This window comes from Atractosteus spatula, chromosome 12 (assembly GCF_055471065.1).
Source record: "Atractosteus spatula isolate fAtrSpa1 chromosome 12, fAtrSpa1.hap1, whole genome shotgun sequence".
Taxonomy (NCBI): domain Eukaryota; kingdom Metazoa; phylum Chordata; class Actinopteri; order Semionotiformes; family Lepisosteidae; genus Atractosteus; species Atractosteus spatula.
The window spans coordinates 33,057,664-33,076,761 of NC_142717.1; the positions used below are offsets into that span (position 1 = coordinate 33,057,664).

General features: G+C 34.8%; 1 protein-coding gene across 2 annotated transcripts; it reads left to right on the forward strand.

Annotated features, from left to right (window-relative positions):
• Positions 1-3,884: 3,884 nt before the first annotated feature.
• On the forward strand, positions 3,885-12,811 carry LOC148822936 (iroquois-class homeodomain protein irx-4-B-like). Of its 2 annotated transcripts, XM_088929379.1 has the most exons (6): positions 3,885-3,991; positions 7,846-8,002; positions 8,592-8,843; positions 9,711-9,817; positions 10,959-11,272; positions 11,798-12,811. In XM_088929379.1, exons 2-6 carry the CDS (start codon positions 7,958-7,960, stop codon positions 12,517-12,519), a joined length of 1,440 nt encoding a protein of 479 aa, XP_088785505.1. In that variant the 5' UTR covers positions 3,885-3,991; positions 7,846-7,957; the 3' UTR covers positions 12,520-12,811. The 2 variants fall into 2 exon arrangements, with proteins under 2 accessions (XP_088785505.1, XP_088785506.1); XM_088929380.1 differs by lacking the exon at positions 3,885-3,991 and having other exon boundaries at positions 7,646-8,002.
• Positions 12,812-19,098: the final 6,287 nt, after the last annotated feature.

The window sequence follows — 19,098 nt, forward strand, 5'->3', positions numbered from 1 at the left end:
GACTCCAACTCCCCCCACCCTGTATTGGATAGAGCAGTTAGAAAATGGATGGGTGGAATGAACATTTTATATAAATACAAGTAATTTTAACTTTCCTAGATCTTATCTATGAGAATGCCAGAAACCTGACCTAGGTTTTGGTGTATCTGTTTGTATCTTTCTCAGGATTGGACTAATTATGTATGTTTGACCAAACCAAACTACTGTAGGTGGAATCTTATAAAGCAAAATATATTATGTCACATAAAAAGTAGAACTGAACTGATTTTAAAAGCACAGTACCATAAATTACTGAAGTCCCTCTTTAAATTAAAATGGTACATTTTTTAACTGTTGTGGGAAGTCAAAAGAAAGTAAAGGTGCAACATCTACAGTATATTACCTACAAGATGGTAATAAGCAACTGATGGCTGCAGTGCATAGTAATTTAATAAGAGGTTACTAAGACATTGGATTATTACACATAACCTTTTGTGAAGGCATACAGTAGTAGGTTCAGGCAAGATGGCCGCTACATTCCCCAGAATGCTGTGGCAAATGAGTTGCTGCCCATGGTCACCTGACCAGTTGTTGGATGATAAATGGTCAGGTGACAGTATAAAATTGAGGAAGCAGAGGCTTCCAGGGTTGGTCTGCTTGCTGTCTGGTGACAGAGGGCAGAGCCTATGTAATGCACATTCACCATAGGCAAGATTGAAGGAATCAACTGACCAAGGAATTAAGGATCCTATGAATAACTCATAAGAGAGAGACTGGAGTTTGTGAAGAGTTTCAGAGAGCGAGAGACTTAGTTTTGAGATGAGACGTTTGAGAAGAATCTCAGAGAAAGTTTTTGTGCATATTTTTTAACTGATAAGTAGCTTAGCTGCCTGGCATGTTTTATCATGGCCTTCAAAGAAGCCTGGTTAGCAGCTCAGGAAGGAACGTTTTTCTTTTGTTTTGGTTTGTAGCTGTTTGGTTTTATTTCTGGCACTGTAAATAAAAAGCACTTAGGTTTTACCTCATACAGGTAGCTCCACTTTTATGTTAATTTGAGACCTGCTTATTTCAAAGATTCCATTATGACCCTGCTGTGTCACACTTTGTCAATCTATATATAACCTACTGTATAACCAAATGTTGTACATAAAGGTTATTAAAACAACTTAGATTAATACTTTAGATATGCTTTTTAATATAAAACACTGGAGCATATGTAATATACTGTAATTAGTCCCAAATGGGTTGTACTCTCCTTTCTACGAATGATGACCAATCCAGAGACACATAATAGTCTGTTCTTGATTTAATTTGGTTCCAGCCTGGAGTTAGCATTAACTAAGTGCTAGTTAGAAAGGTCTTTGGCAATGAAAGCTTCAAGACAATAAAGAAACATCTCCAGGAGAAAATGCCTCTACAAGGCAAGGTTACAAAGAGTTTTAAAAGCCCTGGGAGCATCCTGGAGAAAGTAAGTCATCAAAGACAAGGCAGTAGGAGCTTTTCTTCCTTACAACCATAGTAACCAAGAGAGAACAGGAGAGAAGGATCTTGGTGCTGTGAAGACAGAAAGGGAGTCAGTTATAAACCTCAACTAGGAAAATGGAATGCACTTGAGAAACATCCCACTGGGTGCAAGTGAGTGATAGCATGGAAGCACTCCATAAAATCCTAGGTTGTAAAACCTCTGTAAACAGTGAGCTATGGTGAGTCCTACAACAAGTGTAAGTACCTCAGACATGAACCATAATACTGTACTCTCCTCCTTTCTGCAGCATGAGGCATGAGGTGTGAGGGTATTCACCAAGAAATCTTGAATAGGTTTATGACAGTCACACACAAAACTACACACAAGTCAAGTATTTAATTATAAGATAAGATAAGATCACTTTATTAGCCATATACAATTTCTTGCATTAGGAATTTGTCTTTTTGCATACCCCAGCTTGCACTCCATGAGACACAGACACACAGACAGGGAGAGAAGCTTGGGGTTAGAGCAAAGGGTCAGCCATTACATAGTGTCCCTGGAGCAGTTGGGGTTAAGGGCCTTGCTCAAGGGCCCAACGGAGTAGGATTCCTCTGCCGGCTGCAGGATATGAACTAGCAACCTTCCAGCCACAGGCGCAGATCCTTAGCCACAGTGCCACTGCTCCGCCCCAAATAATAATAAGTTATTATAATAATATAATAAGTATAATAATTATTATTATAATAATAAGTATATACTTTCAAATATGAATGCTTATAATTACTCAGTCTAAAACTTCAATGTAGTCACTTTATTCATGAAAACCACAGAAATGCAGTCCAAATGCAGTTTACTGTATATACAGACTAAACGTAAAAAATTGTTGTTTGAGGTATTCTGCATTACAAAGCATTTAAAAAAATGTACAGGAAAATATTTTTTGTATGATCTTTTAAAACTTTCAGACGTGTTCAGTGCTAAAATCTTAGAGGTGTTTCATGGAAGGAGCATACACTTGTATTCCATCTGTAAAATAAAGAACGATAAAATAGCCGGGCTGTGTGTTGACTGACAACTTACAACTGCAAGCGCAGAAGTGTTGATTTGCCCTATATTCAGTAAAGGTTAGTTAATGTCACTCCAGACTCCCAGAGATAGCTTTAAATAGCACTACATAGCAAAGACATATCTACCATACTAACAGAAGCTCTCTGTATCACACTCAGTCACTTTACAAACACAAACGCATCTATCCACAGAGATGTCTTGCTTATGAGCCTTCGATTAATTAAAATCACCCTAAACATAAGTATGCGTTCAAATTAAAAGCAGTAAATAGGTTCTTTGTGGAATGTGCTGTTGAACGAGAGTACTGAGTTTATCGACAGTATTGTCGATAAATGGTATGTTTACGCTATTATACAACACAGAAATGAAAGAAAATAGGTTCCACGTTTTCCAACATCGTGAAAGTATCGGCTCTTTGTATAGCTGAACTTCTTTTTTAAGTACACCAGAATATCTTCAATAATGAAAGAAAAAATCACGAGTACATACAGTACAGTAACATGTAGGTAGACTAATATCTGGAAGCATAAATATGTAATGCTAGAGCAAATCACTAATGAGTTCGGTTAATATAAAACTGAATTATGTTTTTACAACTGAAACAGCATACTGTGTATTTATAAACCAACATTATAAACCTATTTTCATATACTGCAGAAACTTTTTAAATCTAAAGTTTGACTTTTCTTCTTCTTTATTTCAGTTTTATTCGACTTTTTGACAGTTGACGTTTTGACAATTCGTGAAACATCAGCTTTGATTTTTGTTTTTACACTTAAATTATCTTTGAATATAATCATGTTAGTCTGTAAATATAAAATGATAATGCAACTGTTTAGTTATTGGCTGGAATAATAACAGAGCAGCTGCAATAACAATGGTATAGCAGAAGTTTTATGAATTATAATACGTTCAACCTAAGGTTGTTTCGCGTGACAGGTTTAACCTTTAAAAAAAACAAGCAGTTATATAATGTAATTTAAAATGTACTTTTCTTGATAAGGCAGGTTTATTCATATAAAGTTATTAAGGAACATTCCAGGGATTTCTAGGATATACTGTACAGTGCACAGTAACATTTAAGTCCGAAATGTTAAAGTCACAAACGGCAAAACTCTACTGATTTTGTTGAACACAAAACTTCTCAAGTTTTCGAAAAGTTCGTTCCGAAGTTTATCTGAACTATAAAAACGTGAGATCTGTAAAGTATCTGTCATTAAGAAGCGGAATAATCATTACAGTTCAGTGACACGTCATCAGAGCCGCACAGGAGTTAACTGAAAGTGAGCGTTGAGTACCAGGGACTAAAGCCGCGTTTTCAGAATACAGCAAAAGAGTGTAGGCTACTGTGTGGAGAGCAATGCTTGCTTTACTTTCCAGCAAGCTCCAAAATGAATTGGTCCATTAAAGAAGTAAAAGTGATAGTGGTCCTGGAAAATGTCATTTATAACTTTTAGCACAAGCTTGCATTAACAGGTAATGGACTTTATATGCTTAGAAAGACTTTTTTTGCAGCATATTATAACATCTCTTAGAAATGTCTTCATTCGCGTCTTTAATATAAATTAAATAAATTGAATCTGTGTTTAATGTAAAAAGTAAATCCATGTCGTTTAAATTTTCCACATTGTTTAAAAATGTCCAAGCGTGCGCAATTGTATTTACACATACAGATTTTATGCTTCAGTTTCAGTTTATAGTTAGTAAGGCAAAATGCAACAGAGCTGCATGCAAAGCTTAGAGTTAGTCGGTCTCTACCTTTTTATGAAGAGGTGTTGATTTAACCAACTGTAGCTATGCATTATTGATGATCAATTTATGTTTTGTGACGCAACAACACGTTGTAGTTTGCTGGATCCGTGGTGAACACAGGTGGCCAGGCCACGAATTCCCGCAGAGGCGTGTGTGTTTGTGCTTGGGTTTTGTCAACCGCTTTACTTTACAGTAATTAAAAATGAAAAGCGCAGTTATCTTCACTTATTTCTCATTAAATGCATATGTCGATTTTCGTGAAAAACCGTAAAGTGTTATGTTTGTTTATAAAACTGTTTTAAATACAAGTAGTGTTCTCGTTTATTCCTGAACCCTAAGCAAGCGCAGTAGCCTCAGCATTTATCTTAAAAGTGACAAGTTGGCTTTTAATCTTTAAAGAAAAACAAGACTGAGTGAACTCCAAGAGACTACTATCTTCATTTTATTCTAAAAGCAAATACTGGTGCATCTAAATATTTCATGGAGACCCAATAACACCAACAAAGCGGGGGATAATGAAAATGTATACAAAAAGCCTATGTAGACAAGATCGCTTACTCAACCTGTCTATCAAAGCTACAGCAATCACATTGCTACAGAATACCACGATTCGCTACATACTTGAAAGAAGGCATCCATTTCATAGATTCATTTTATCCAGTTGTTAAATTAACCCTGATTTTCAAAAATGAGAATTTCATGAAAGTGTGATGTATTAATGCTTCCTTATTTTTAATAAGCCTAATTCAATTGCTGTTGTAATTAGTACTGTTGATGTCTTATTTTAAGATAAGTTCTAACCCAATTAGAATTTTTACACAATATTATATTATCCAATAAAGGTGTATAAAGGTTCTCATTGACATTATTATTATTATTATTATTATTATTATTATTATTATTATAGACCATGGGTTGTAAAACGTATTTACTGGTTTCTATGTTTATTGAACTAGAACTGCATGCAAAATGAAATTGATATCTAAAGTATTTTTCCTGTTTTACTTACAAATAATTATAGTAACGGATTCCTTAATTTTGCATACCCTTAGCATACTGTAGCTTTAACGATGATATTGTACTGAATTGAATATTCAATTCAAATTATCAACTTGTTGTAAAAGATATTAAGAAGCTAAACAATAGCTTATGAAAGACGTAATAAAAACAAATCCTGATAAGCCTGTTAAAGTGCACTGGTCTTAACTAGAGGAGTATTCTCATGTGCTCCTTGTGTCACTATCTGGCACTTATCTTCCGTTACATCAGAAAACACAAGAGACATCTCCTGGGCAAATTGCAACGCTGGATTTCACGGATTTTAAAAAGCAGTCTTTATGTACAACTGCCCTTTTATCTCTAAAGCTGATTAACTGATCGTACTAAATACAGAATGTGTTTAGTTTGTTGTATGACTGTAAAAAAAAAGCTTACATTGGATTTACTTAAGGGGAGGAAGCATGTTACAGTAAACGCTGTCAGATAAAGAAACCAAAGACACCTAAGAATAACATAGTTAAATACATACGGTAATGACAAAACCCCTACCATCAATTCCCTTCACTCCGTAATATTTTAGCAAAACTTTTAGGAGTTCATTAAGTAAATGAGTTAAGATTAAAATGGGGCAAGGACCTGGAATTGTCATTTGACCTACGTATAGCGTTCATTTTCGTTACTTACGGGTATTCTAGCGTTGAAGTGCCTGGTTAATTTTAATTTTACAGCGCATTCATTATTTTTCAGAGTATTCGAAATGCCAACAACTTGTTTCATGTAACCTAACTTAATTTGGGGACAAGTACTTTCATCTGTAAATGAAAGCAATTATGCAGCAGATATTATATTATGTTGGCTGGTCTCTAGATAGTCATCAATCACCCTCAATCGAGCTGTCAGTGTAGGCAGATTCGTTTCTTGCAGGCAGTCTTCCAGCTGGGGAAAAGAGGAGAACATCATCATTAATTTGAGTGTGACCCTGGGGCTATTCACATGTCTGAACCCGGGATTCTCTAAGCAAGTCAGCACACCATGGAGCTACATACATTCACCACCTCTACGAAAAAAGAGTTATTTCATGTAGGTCGCGAATTAAAGTTGTTTGAAACGCCTTTCAGGTTTCTTTGATACAGTATACTGCTTACATTATAAAAGCATAAATGCAAGTAACTGATTTTTAGAAGAATTTACCATCGTGTAAGGGGTTGTTCAGAGAGCCTGGTAATTAATAAATCGTATTTTAGGAGACTGACACTTTTAGGGAATAAAACCAAATACAGTTTGTGTTTTATGTCATAGAAAAGAACTACGGAAACAAGCATAAATAAGGCCGCATTATATAGTTTTACAGTATAATGCATTCCCAATCCCGTTTCAGCTTTGCAAATGCCTAACAAGTATTGCAATAGCAATTATCAAATTATTTTTTTTTCAATTGTCATGAGAGCTTGGCAGATTGCGTAGCTTTAGCTAGTTTAATATACCGTATGCAAGTTTGTATTCATCTGAAATGTTTGGTGTGAATGTGCTTGTGCATAAAAAAGGTGGTGGAAAACATTAAATCTGTATTTTCAGAGGAAAACGTATATTGGTGGATAGTCTATACAGATTACTATAATGCATTGTGTCAAAATGTGAGATTTGTTATTTCCGTTTACGCGACACTTTATAGGAAAACATCGTAATAATCATTGTAGCAACCAGAGCCAAACATTAATAATTAAAATTTACCGACGCATTTCAGGACATTTAGACTGTATAAAGGCTCATATCTAAACATTTTTAATAAATGCTAAAGATTGATTCATGCTTGCTACTTTTACATTTATTGCTGTTAGCATCGTCGCATGTTTCTAGATACATTTGGTGTGGAAATGTTTTTTGGTTTTGGGTTAACCTCAGTCAGTGTCTTCTTTTAATCAAATCTTACAGCAAGATTTACTGGTCTCTGTGTTACTGCGTTTGCCTCATTTGTACTTGAGACTAATTATTACAATAGGGCGGAGTGAGGCAGCTGATCATTAATTAATTTCTAATTAAACGTGTTCTCCATCCCTCAGTGACTCAAAGAAAAATCATTGCTTAATTATGTCGAGTAGTTTTAAATTGGGATAAGTTATGCCTAGCATTTCCTCAAAGCTTTGGTTAATTTAATTATGTCCGCCATGAACCACTACCACCCCCCCACCCCCACACGCACACACCTCCAAAAAAAGAAAAAAAGAAAAACCTTAGAAACCTTTTCCCCTATTCATATTAACTTCTTCGATTTTTATCCCTAGGAATGCATATTAAAGTTTGTCTGGTCATTTTGAGTGGGATTCATCTGACGTCAGAGTCACTGGTGTTTAAAACAACGTGCATCTGGGCTGACGTGTTTTATACTACTTTTTTATAAAGCAAAATATGTATTTCTGACATCAAAGTGATTAATCTGTGCAAACGTGTTTCATTGCACTCTCACGCGATTACATCTTAAAAAGAGTTTAGGACCTACCAAAGATAACTGATGCATTTTTGAAACCCGTTGGAGAAGCATTTTAACAAATTAAATATGGTATTCTGCTTCGCCCTATAAGCATCTAGGAGACTGTGCTTACCAATCAATTGGTACAGTGAAACACAGCAAGGCTGCAATAGCGTGGAGACCAGCCGTCTCTCTTTATTTCTGGATATTGGGATCTCTCTACCATGTCATACCCACAATTTGGATATCCTTACTCGTCTGCACCCCAGGTAAGATTCACATTATTGATTATCAGAGGGAGTTTCAGTTGAATTTAAGGCACTATTGATTTTCGATATCTTTACCGGCACTTTGAGGAAAAAGAAAACGATTCGTGAAGTCCCGTTTCAAAAAATGTATAACATTAGAGGACTTTGTAATACCTGTGTTCATTCAGAGATAAAGGTGATTCGAAAACTGCGAAAGCCAACCTTTTGCGATGTTGTGGGGGTTCGAGATAACAGTCTATGTGCTTTATATCTTTATCTGTGCACACATCATCTTAATGTCAAAGTGTTTTGTATAAACAAGAAATCACAGTAGAATGGTTTGGAGTGCTATACAACTGTTTTTTGGCAGTGATCCACAGTTCTTTGCCTTTTGGGGGATATAGATAGCCCCGTAGGGCAGATCGTTTCAAAATTATAGTGGTTATTCGTTTAATTTAAGCGTTTTACTTAAATCTAGTGTGATCCATTCAAGCTTTAGAACATAATTTTATGCTCCGTACATGTTTTACTGACATTTTATAGGAACCTTTTATTTTTGCAACGATGAATAAAACAGCCTGCCAAGTTACGGTGTTTATTTTCCTTCCAGTTCCTGATGACCACCAATTCCTTAACTACTTGCTGCGAATCTAGCAGCAGAACTCTGGCAGAATCCGGCGTGGCAGCCACTGCCCAAACGCCAGTTTATTGTCCTGTTTATGAGAGCAGGCTTCTGGCCACTGCGAGACATGAGCTTAACTCTGCAGCGGCTCTTGGTGTCTATGGGAACCCCTACACCAGCAGTCAAGGCTATGGGAACTATGTCACTTATGGCACCGATGCGTCAGCTTTCTACTCCCTGGTAAGCATTTCTCTGATCTTCTCTCAGCCATTGATTATTATATCAGCACCAATTAGAGCTTACATAGTCACACCTCTTGTCCTCCACAAAGTGCTCCTTTCAATCAAATGCGTTGCAGTTTGATGGTTGTGATTTATCTTTTCAGCCTCAACAGCGGCTTTATTCAGTTTGAACTAATTGGCAATTGTACCGCTGCATTGTCAGGGCAAGTCGACCAATTAATTATGGCTTAGATTACAGGTGACAACCGATCAGCTCGTTTTGAATTATTGTAAAATTTCAGTGGATGAACGTCAATTCTCTTTAAGAAGAACTTCATGAAACATTTTTCCCATATTGAAGGGTTTAATTAAATTAAACACACTATTTATTTAAAAGGTCGTGGAGCTACGCAGATTAAAAAATGTGTTCTCTTTTTATATTTCGCTGTCTTGAAATGGCATACTGAATTATAATTCGCTGTTAGTGTGATATTAAAAAATACACATCTGAACGTAAAGGAAATTACTTTCTCAATAGGAAACAGTTTACAAACAATGTTAATAAAAGTCTAAAAAACGATTTTATAACTACATATGAATGTACGTCATGTAAATTACATTAAATGAATGTGGGATACATTATTTGAAGACGATTGTGTAAAAGTAAAATGCACTCTTTTACTGGTTAATTGTATTTGTTCATGTACTTATTCACGTATTCTGAAGACTGGAACACAGCTGTGTTAAGTACATTATGATTTGTTATTTATGATGTGTTGGTTCTCTTGAGATTCACGTTAATACTTTTGGCAGATACAGTCTTGTCTATGACTTTGAAGATCACTATCAAACAGCCTCACCAGTTGTATGTTCGTGCATGTTTCAGAGTACATTTGACACAAAAGAGGGAACAGCCTCTGCGCATGCGGGGATCACACAGGCTGCCGCTTACTATCCTTATGATCCTGCCTTGGGGCAGTATCAGTATGACAGGTAAAGTATATAATATAAAGAGCAAAAGAGAGACCATGTCTAAGATTGCAGTGTGTTGCATAAATACATCTGATACAACAGAGGTCCGTTCCACTTTAGTGCATATGTTCCAAAAACAGTTTACAATAAACTTTGTATGTCCATTTTAATCAATGAAGACAACATCAAAACGTCTTCATTAACAATAACATTAAGAATAATTTGGTAAAGATTTTTATGTACAACAATGTATATGTGTATTCATGTATGCAGCGCGGGGTTTTATTGGCGATATGAGTACAGAACTTTGTTTTCAAGCATAAAGCAAGAACCCACCCAATACAAAACCCACAATCTTCCACCTTATTTCACCTTAAAAGAATTTGGACCTAATACCGTGATAATATTCTTAACGTTCTGAATAATTGAAACACGCTAAATGCATGACTAACGTCTTAAATATTTGCTATAATGTAGAAGAATAACGATATATCTGAAAGGTGCAGAGCAGCCTGCTGAATTTTACTCCCTTCCCATTTGGTAAATAATGAATTAAGCCAATTTGCTCAGTGAGACCATTCCTCACAATTTACTGATGTTCATTAATTATTCATACAAGGCCTACATTTTTTGCAGTAAGAAAGCGCTTGTACCAGTAATAAACTTGTTTAAATACCTGATTAGGTAATTAAGCTAGGTTAAAATTACTTTATATAAATATCTGTTCCCTTGAGTCGTGAAAAAAACAATTACTTTTAATTAGTATTTTCAAACAATACTACTGACTGCAGACTTAAAGAGATGCGCCCCTGGTGCTTTTATACCTGAGGATTTTAGCACACAATCAAGCAGTTTTCACACCGGCTGTTTTCTTTTGTAATCTGGAAATATCTTACATCATTACACTGAATTTAACTCAGTTTACAGCGCGTGACAATAATACGCAATATACAGTACAGTACTCCCCCCCAAAAATAAATCCTTCGGGGGACCTCTTGAGAACATTTGAACATCAAATAATTCTTATTTGAATTAACTAAACACCATTTTTCTCGACAATTACTTGAAAAATAATTATCAAGGTCTTTTATTCTTATGATATACAGTAGATTGTCAGGACCAAAATAGAATTCTACAAAGCCATTCTTTTTGTTGGATTTAGGTATGGCACAATGGACGGAGGAACAAGAAGGAAAAATGCTACTCGTGAAACAACAAGCACTCTGAAAGCTTGGCTTCAGGAGCACAGGAAAAACCCTTACCCGACTAAAGGAGAGAAGATCATGCTCGCCATCATCACCAAAATGACCCTCACACAAGTCTCCACCTGGTTCGCTAATGCCAGGAGGAGACTGAAGAAGGAAAATAAAATGACCTGGCCTCCGCGTAACAAATGTTCAGACGATAAGAGATACGATGACGATGAAGAAGAGCTGTCCCAGGAGGAACACATAAAAAGTGAAAAGACTGACGATGGTTAGCTTTCTTTCTTCTATAATATGTTTGATCAGACATCTGTTTCCATCGTATAGAAAAGAGATAATGATAATGTAAATGTCAATGTACCGTCACAGTTAGTACCTTACCTACACGTTGTGCATAATCACGTTATTATTATTATTATTATTATTATTATTATTATTTGAACTAATGGTATTTTAAAACCTCCATCGGTATATGATTTTATGTCTTAATGAACTTTCAAGCAGAAGCAAATTGTAACTAAGCCTATACATAAATTATATTTCTAAACCTTTAAATAATTAACTTAATATCCTGTACTGTGGCTTTTGTAAGGCTAAAACAGTGTTCTATGAAACATCTATTATAGTTTTTGAACGTGTTTATTGTCAGTAGGCTGTTGAACCGCGAGGATTTTATTATATAGGACACATTTTCGAAGCTTTCATGTATGTTTTCAAAGCGCAGTTCTCCCCAAAAGTAGTGAGCTTAATCTTTTCTGAATTAAACTTTTGCTGTTTACTATTTTTTCTGATATAGAAAACCGAAGCAGAGGGGATAAAGACCTGCAACTAAGTGATCTAGACGACTTTGATGCTATTGAGTCGGAGAATTCCGAATGCGAGCTGAAGAATCAGTTTCACATGAACACCCATATGAGGACAACTGATGGTCCGAACGATCACCTGAAAGAAACACCCTTAAAGATCTCCATACCAGCTTCTATTGAAGAGAATCAGGAATTGAATAAAAGCTGTCTGAAAACGTCTTCAGAAGATTGTGAACACGACCTTACAAGCGGGAGGCAGACAAAAGCATGCTTCCCACAAGGCCACCAAATACTAGACAGCAAGCCAAGAATCTGGTCGCTGGCGCAAACTGCCACGTCTTTAAACCAAACTGAGTATCCATCGTGCATGCTCAAATGTCAACAGGTCATCCCATCCTCTCCTGCGGTTTCATCTCCTGTGAATGTTATAGACAGACAACAGGATTCACCAGTCACCACTCTCAGAAACTGGGTGGATGGGGTTTTCCATGACCCTTTATTTAGGCACAGCACTTTGAATCAAGCGTTAACCAACACCACAGTTTCTTGGGCGACTACCAAAGGTTCTATATTGGAGACAGGTGCTCTGGGACGTTCAATTGGAAATGCTAACAATGTAATTAAAGGACAAGTTTCTACTTTACAGCTCCAAGAATCAAACAAAGACAATATGACATTCCCTAAAACGGGAAACAAAATGTTCTGCTCTTAACCAAATTTCGCTTTGAGATATAATAAAACACTCTGGGATGTACTCTTTAAAACCTAAAACGAGATGTGTAATTTGAATATGACACTTTTCTGTCAAGGATGTTGGAATCACATTTATATTTAATTAGTCAAGGGGTACTTATGCATTGTTATATTGATAATATTTCACTAGTGAAACTCCCCAAAAGGGATCAGTGTGAAAAGTATTTATTTTCGTTTTAAAGCACGTAAACCTATGTAGAGGTATAAATGAAAGTTTACATTTAAAAAAAAAAACGTTTACAAAGACAAAACAAGTTTTAATTTTTCTTCTTTTCTTTTACAGCATGCAAATATTAAAATATCTAGCTGAATATTCTGAGTTCTGTCATTGTTAGCCAATGACGCTCGAGAGTATCACTGCTGAAAAAAAGATTAAAAATACACAACTGCACTAGTTTTCTTAAAATTGGAAGGGTACAGTATGTCAAAGTATGTTCACTGAAATAAATGGTGTGTTTCGGAGGTACAAGTGTTGTCTGGTTGAATTATGAAAATTAACTATCCTTGGTCCTGAAACGTAAACACTAAGAGAGTAAAACTAAAGGGAAACAGATGTCTTTTTCATTAAGCGCACGAGTAATGACTAATGCACATATTTTTTAAACCATATAACTACTGTATCTTTATTTAATTTTGCTTACCATCAGAGTCGATAAATTTACCATGAACGTCTCACCTTTGTCTGACATGAACATGTCGTTTTAGGTCTGCTCCATGAGATATTGTAAAATAATTTAATAGACAACCAAGACGATTATTTAAAAAATACAAAGAAAATTAATAATATTATTACCTTACAACAACAACTTAGTTCCCTGTACAAATTGCTCATAAAATAGGGTAAGATAGAAAATATTTTTAAATGACAGTTTATAACTACTCAAAGATTTTAGTAGACTGTTAAAGAGAGTTTTACTGCTAAAAAGCTCTTGAGGTTACAGTATTTCAAATGTTGTATAACGCCTTCTAAAATAGTAACACCACATCATAATCGATTCAAAGAGACACAGAACCACTCTCAATAACGTACCACGTACCTGACCAAAATCATCTTGAAAAAGCAAAGTCTTGAATTAATTAAAAAATAAATTTTATTTAAAATTAAAACTCTTAATTCCTATTTTTGAACAGTATCAGTATAACAGATAGTATGCAATTGCTCAAATGGACATTCTTTAGCAATACTGTGAATGGTCTGTTTATATTATTACACTCAAATCATGTTCACCAGGAATGCTGTATGAAATGTTTTAAAAAGGTTAAATCAGACCTATGAAATTATTTTTTTATGCAGGTTGACAATTGTGTTGTGGTTGGTTTGTGTGTTGAAAAAATAGTAACACTACTTATTTAGAAAGTAGCATCAAAACAAGATTAACTTTATTTTATCCTCTCTAATCAGCTATAATTGGGATGTTTACAGTCATATTTCATGTCATTGTATTGACTTTCTCTGTCTACTAGATAATATTATCGAAATATCTAAACCTCCGTGCTGATCCAACTGTCAAAAGGCTAAGACAAGCGCCTGAGTTGCTAAAATGTGCAACAGCCAAGATAATTTGAAGTGAAATTTTCATTTTGACACTAACCCCTCAATTTCTAAAGGCTCTGCACCCTGTGATATCTGCGTCAGGGAAAGGCTTTACTGGAAGCCACGTCTTTAACTGAAAAGGGCAAAGGAACTCGAATTAGTTGTAATAGATAAAAGGGCAAAAATAAAGAGTCAAGGGTACTTGACAGTAATGGCAAAAAGTCTATTCTCGAGGGAGAGGTGTTACAGCGAGAGGCGCAGCAATAATGAATTTTAATGCAGACGCCATGCGATTGAGATCTTCTAAGTGAAATCTTTCGGACAAAGCAAATTATTTTCAAGCAAAATATAACTTGAGCACGGCACAATGTTTTCTTCTCACTGTGTCTTGAATGGTAAGTTGAAAAGGTATCATCTGCTAGTGCAGTAATGTGACAATATTTTTTAAGTAAACACGTTTTTGAATAAATCGCCTTAAATTCAAATTTAACACTTTGATCTAAAAACTGTGACGTAAGACTAGAATCCGAAAGAAACAAAATACGTTTATGCTAGTGTCATTGAATAAAAAAAAGAATTATTTGTATCCTGTATAATGGGTAATGACTCATACTGTGAAGTTTTTTGAGAAATAACAACTGACCAACATGGTAAGGTTTGCAGAACTAAATATGCGACACAGGGATAGATTTTTATGAAAACAGTGCAATTTATAAACTTCACAATCAATCTGGAGGGCACCATAAGAGGTTTCTTGTAATATCCCAGGAGATCATATCTCTATTAAACAGACGTTAAAGCTTGTACGATAACAAAACAGCTTCTAAGAACAAATTAAAATACCCATAAAACATGTTAATATGATTAAAAACAGTAAGGTTCTTCTCCACTTTATAAAAATATACAGCAGTTTACTAATATCTACATTGGGAGTCTATCCAATGAAAGGTTTAGCCCTGATTTAAGGGTGACTTTTACAGAACTGATCAAAAGTTTACAATATATCAAAAGAGAAATAGTTTCAAGGACGATTAAAAGGCGTACTGATGCCAAGCTAGGAGAAATGTAGCCATTAAACACTACTGGTGTAAAGCGGCCATTGCTAAACTGAAAGAAAATATATCTGTAAAATATAGTGGCTACCTTGGAATTAAAAACGGGGGTGGGAGGGGTGGGGGGGGCAGTCTGAGTGTGTGTGTGAGAGAGATTGTCTTTAAACTGAGAGACTCTAAATCATTCATCCATGGCAAATTCAAACACACAGAGGAGGGGATGCTAAATTAACAGCGCTTTTTACATAGAGCCCAAATAAAACTGTAATCAGCGACGCGTTACTTTTCATTAAGCGAGTTTGACAGCAGCATATTCAGCCTCGACAAGGGAACAGGAGCGGGGAAATAAAATGCTCTCAAACCGAGAGTCATAAGATAATTCCTTAAGCTCCATTAACAACTCTTAGCCGCAGGAAATGGGCTCCCTGAAAACATCTCCAAATCTAAAAGCTTTATCGACCTGGCAAACCTCTGCTGATGGTTCTATTTTTTTAACTGAAGGGAGAGAGACGTCCAGCAGAGGTAATAGACTTTGACACAACACCCTCTTAACAGGGGAAAGGGAGAGAGAAAGAGAATGAAACCTTGAACGCTATCTAAAAGGTGGGCAATTAAGACTTAAAATGATTGTTCTGAGGAATTATGCATACAGACTTCTGTCACCCACGTTTTCCAGGCATGCTTATGATACCCAGACCTCTCTTATTCACTGGGCTGTTTTCTATCAAGGTCTCTAAAACTGAAGATTAGTCGAATATTTTGTATAATTACCAGAAAGATAGAAATAGCTCGTGGATACTGATCTAAGGCCCTACAAGACACAACTACATACACAGTAAAACCGGCACATATTTCTGTATTCCAGTTTCTTTTATTTTCCAATACTTTAATGTATGTTTAAATGGGACAAAGTGTAAAAAGGAGAGTAATGGAAGTGGGAAGTGGATTAAACTAGTAAAGGACAATGTTTTAAATAGAGTAATGTTCCTGTACTAAATCTGTACATACAGTATGTACTGTAATAGATTCAAGATTCCAGTCACAATTCACTTCACAATTATCAGAACAATACTGGTATAGTATTCTTTTAAACTTTTAACTAACGTGATTTCTTTTTAGGTTAACTAGTTGATATTATATACAGTAGTACTTCATGTTCATTTAATTATTTTATATTTCAAATACGAATAAGAATATTAATTAATGCCAATATGCAGTATAAACATCAACTGTCCTTTGTTCTCTTTCAAAAACATATAACTGTCATCATTTCAAATGAACAGAACCTTATATGCACTCAATGATATTTGTAATAAAAGTCAACATAATTTTTTGTTACCATTTATGAAAAAATAACATTTTAAAGTAATTTATTAAGAGAAAACTGCTGTACCAGTGTTAGCATTTTTTGAGTGTATTATTACTATTATGGTTAGCAAAAGAAGATATTAGTCATATAAGCAATCCAGGTAGCGGTAACATCAGCAGGAGAAGAAGGATTTGATAAATTAAGTAATAATTCCCTGAGACTTAAGAAAGGAATTTATTTCTTACTGGAGAAATGGTGAACACATTTCAGACCTTTGTGTCTGAGATCTAGACTAGTCAAACTTATTAATTCCCCATCCTCCGGGCCATTCTTTTAACCTTTAACTGCAGAGAGATATTGATTAACTGAGGTTATCAGTTCATTAAGAGGGTTTGATTTCAGTGTTACTGTTGAAAAGACTAAATGCTCTTAAAAAATTGCCAGACCTACCAATATACACATACCAGTTCTACAGGGATAAGCAATATCTAATTAGTAGAGAATTTAATTATTTTATTGTAAAAACATGTTTTCTTTTATTTCAAGGTATCATAGTTTTCTTCTTCTTAGAAGCAAAGGAAAATGATGCTGTGTGCAATTGTGTCTTTATATTCCTTAAAGAACAATAATAAATTATTAATTTCACTTGCTTTCATCTTGTGAAAACACATTTTACAGATACTTTCCAAAATGAAAGCTAAGAAAAACTATTTTAAAGCAAACAGAAAAAAGCAATATGGATTAGTGGTACTTTTTAAGAATTGGATCATAGAAATAATCTGTAGTATTAATAGCACTATAGAGAAAATTCTGTAAATGCCTTGTATCAAATTAAACATTTCTGTGTAAATAATTTAGGGCAGCTCATATGAGAATTACATTCTTTGTCAGTCTTATAAATAAAGCTGCATTCAACATTATATATATATTATGTGTCTTTTCAGAGTATACTATATTACATTTTTTCTAAAACAGAATACAAAAAAATGACTAAATACACTAATCCATTTAAATGAAACTATAGCAATTAAGTTTTAACAAATGCTTTCTTTCAAGGAAAGGGTATGAATTAAATTATGAATAACAACAAAATACTTTATACCAATATGTACTACAAGGTGAACATATATATTTTTTTACTTTATAGGACTTTAAAACAAAACACAAATACATATTTACTACCAGTGGAAAATACGTAGTTTATATGCAGTAACATTTAGAAAATAATTGCTGCAATATATTAACAAAGAGTTTACTAATATTGATGGAACTTAAAAAATGTACAATAAATAGCAAATTACCTCGACAAATGGGATTAAGGGGGAAGATTTGTAATGAATACAACCATTCTTCACCTACAGCAATTAATTGCAAGCTTTAAGTGGGACTTTTCTAATGGTAAACATTGTTTGTGTAGGATCATAATAACCTACCTGGGCTAAGTAAGACCTAGCTTCCCACTTCTAATTAGTTAGTTAATTATTGGGCACATATTATTGTGTGTCCTATTATACAGGATATCTTAGATGGTAATGGGCTATCATACATTTATAATACTTTATAAGGATGCATTCTTTTGGAATTGGCCCAATCTAACGGTTCCATAATCCCCAGGGCACTTCGAGACACGATGGGATCTTAAAGTTGCTCTTTAATATAAATTAATGAATGAGCATTCATAGTCCATTATAGTATTACTAATAATAATTCCTTATATTTATTTTTATTTTTTTCTAATTTATTTTTGTAAAAAATGTAATCAAAAAGCCCTCAGCATGTAGATCCTTTCATTTCCAAGAATTACAAGGTCTTACCTTTCAAAAAGTACTGGGGGATATCCTTAATAACCAGTAATCAGGACCTCAGATTAATGTCTCAGGCAAAGGATGGTATTTCATACCATTCCTTTTTTTAATTTCTGGACCAGAGGAAAGAATGCTACCTACTGGTCTACCAAAACCACCTGCAAGAGCAACCTATGTTTCAGTGTTTTAGTTAGAAGATAGGAGAAGGTGAAATGGAAGGTTTTTGATATGGAAAGTAAGTCTGAATGTTTCCCAAACTTAAGCATGTATTTAATCCAGATCACCAATTCACTTCTATTTATTATCTATTTCTTTGAAGTTAGCAATTTAAAAAATAAAACTATCACCCTGACAGATCCCTTTTACAACTACAACTCCTGTACCAGAAGGGGAGAATGATAACCTATGGTACCAGCACTCCTTAAACTTGCTCACCTTGAACTTTCCCACCTGACATAGACAAGTGTTATTAAACACTCTGTAAGCTGTGCTATGTCTTAGAGAAGAGATTGCACTGATTGAGGGAAGAGAGTATCTCTCAGTAACATCAATGCAAGTTTGAAATGCCCAAGATTCCTAGAGTGAGTGTATCTCAACAAAACCCTGGCTAACGTAACGCTCACCGAACCAATGCAGACCTCGGACATTTATTTGCCACTACAAATATCACAGTCACAGTCAGCTAATTGATATGCCCCAGGTCAAATATATATTGCAAATATAATTTAATATGTTTGTTCTTTTTCTAATTACTAGAAAATCAATAGTGAAGTAGAGGATGATAGAAAATTAACTAAAATGTCATGTCATTTTCCAAACCGCTTTATACCATATGGTG

What these genes read in the sequence shown, in the direction of transcription:
- LOC148822936 (XM_088929379.1), top strand. Translation starts at nt 7,958, where the DNA reads ATGTCATACCCACAATTTGGATATCCTTACTCGTCTGCACCCCAG. An exon ending in CTTACTCGTCTGCACCCCAG is followed by an intron (nt 8,003 to 8,591) that starts GTAAGATTCACA and finishes TTTTCCTTCCAG; the next exon opens with TTCCTGATGACCACCAATTC. An exon ending in AAGTGAAAAGACTGACGATG is followed by an intron (nt 11,273 to 11,797) that starts GTTAGCTTTCTT and finishes TTTCTGATATAG; the next exon opens with AAAACCGAAGCAGAGGGGAT.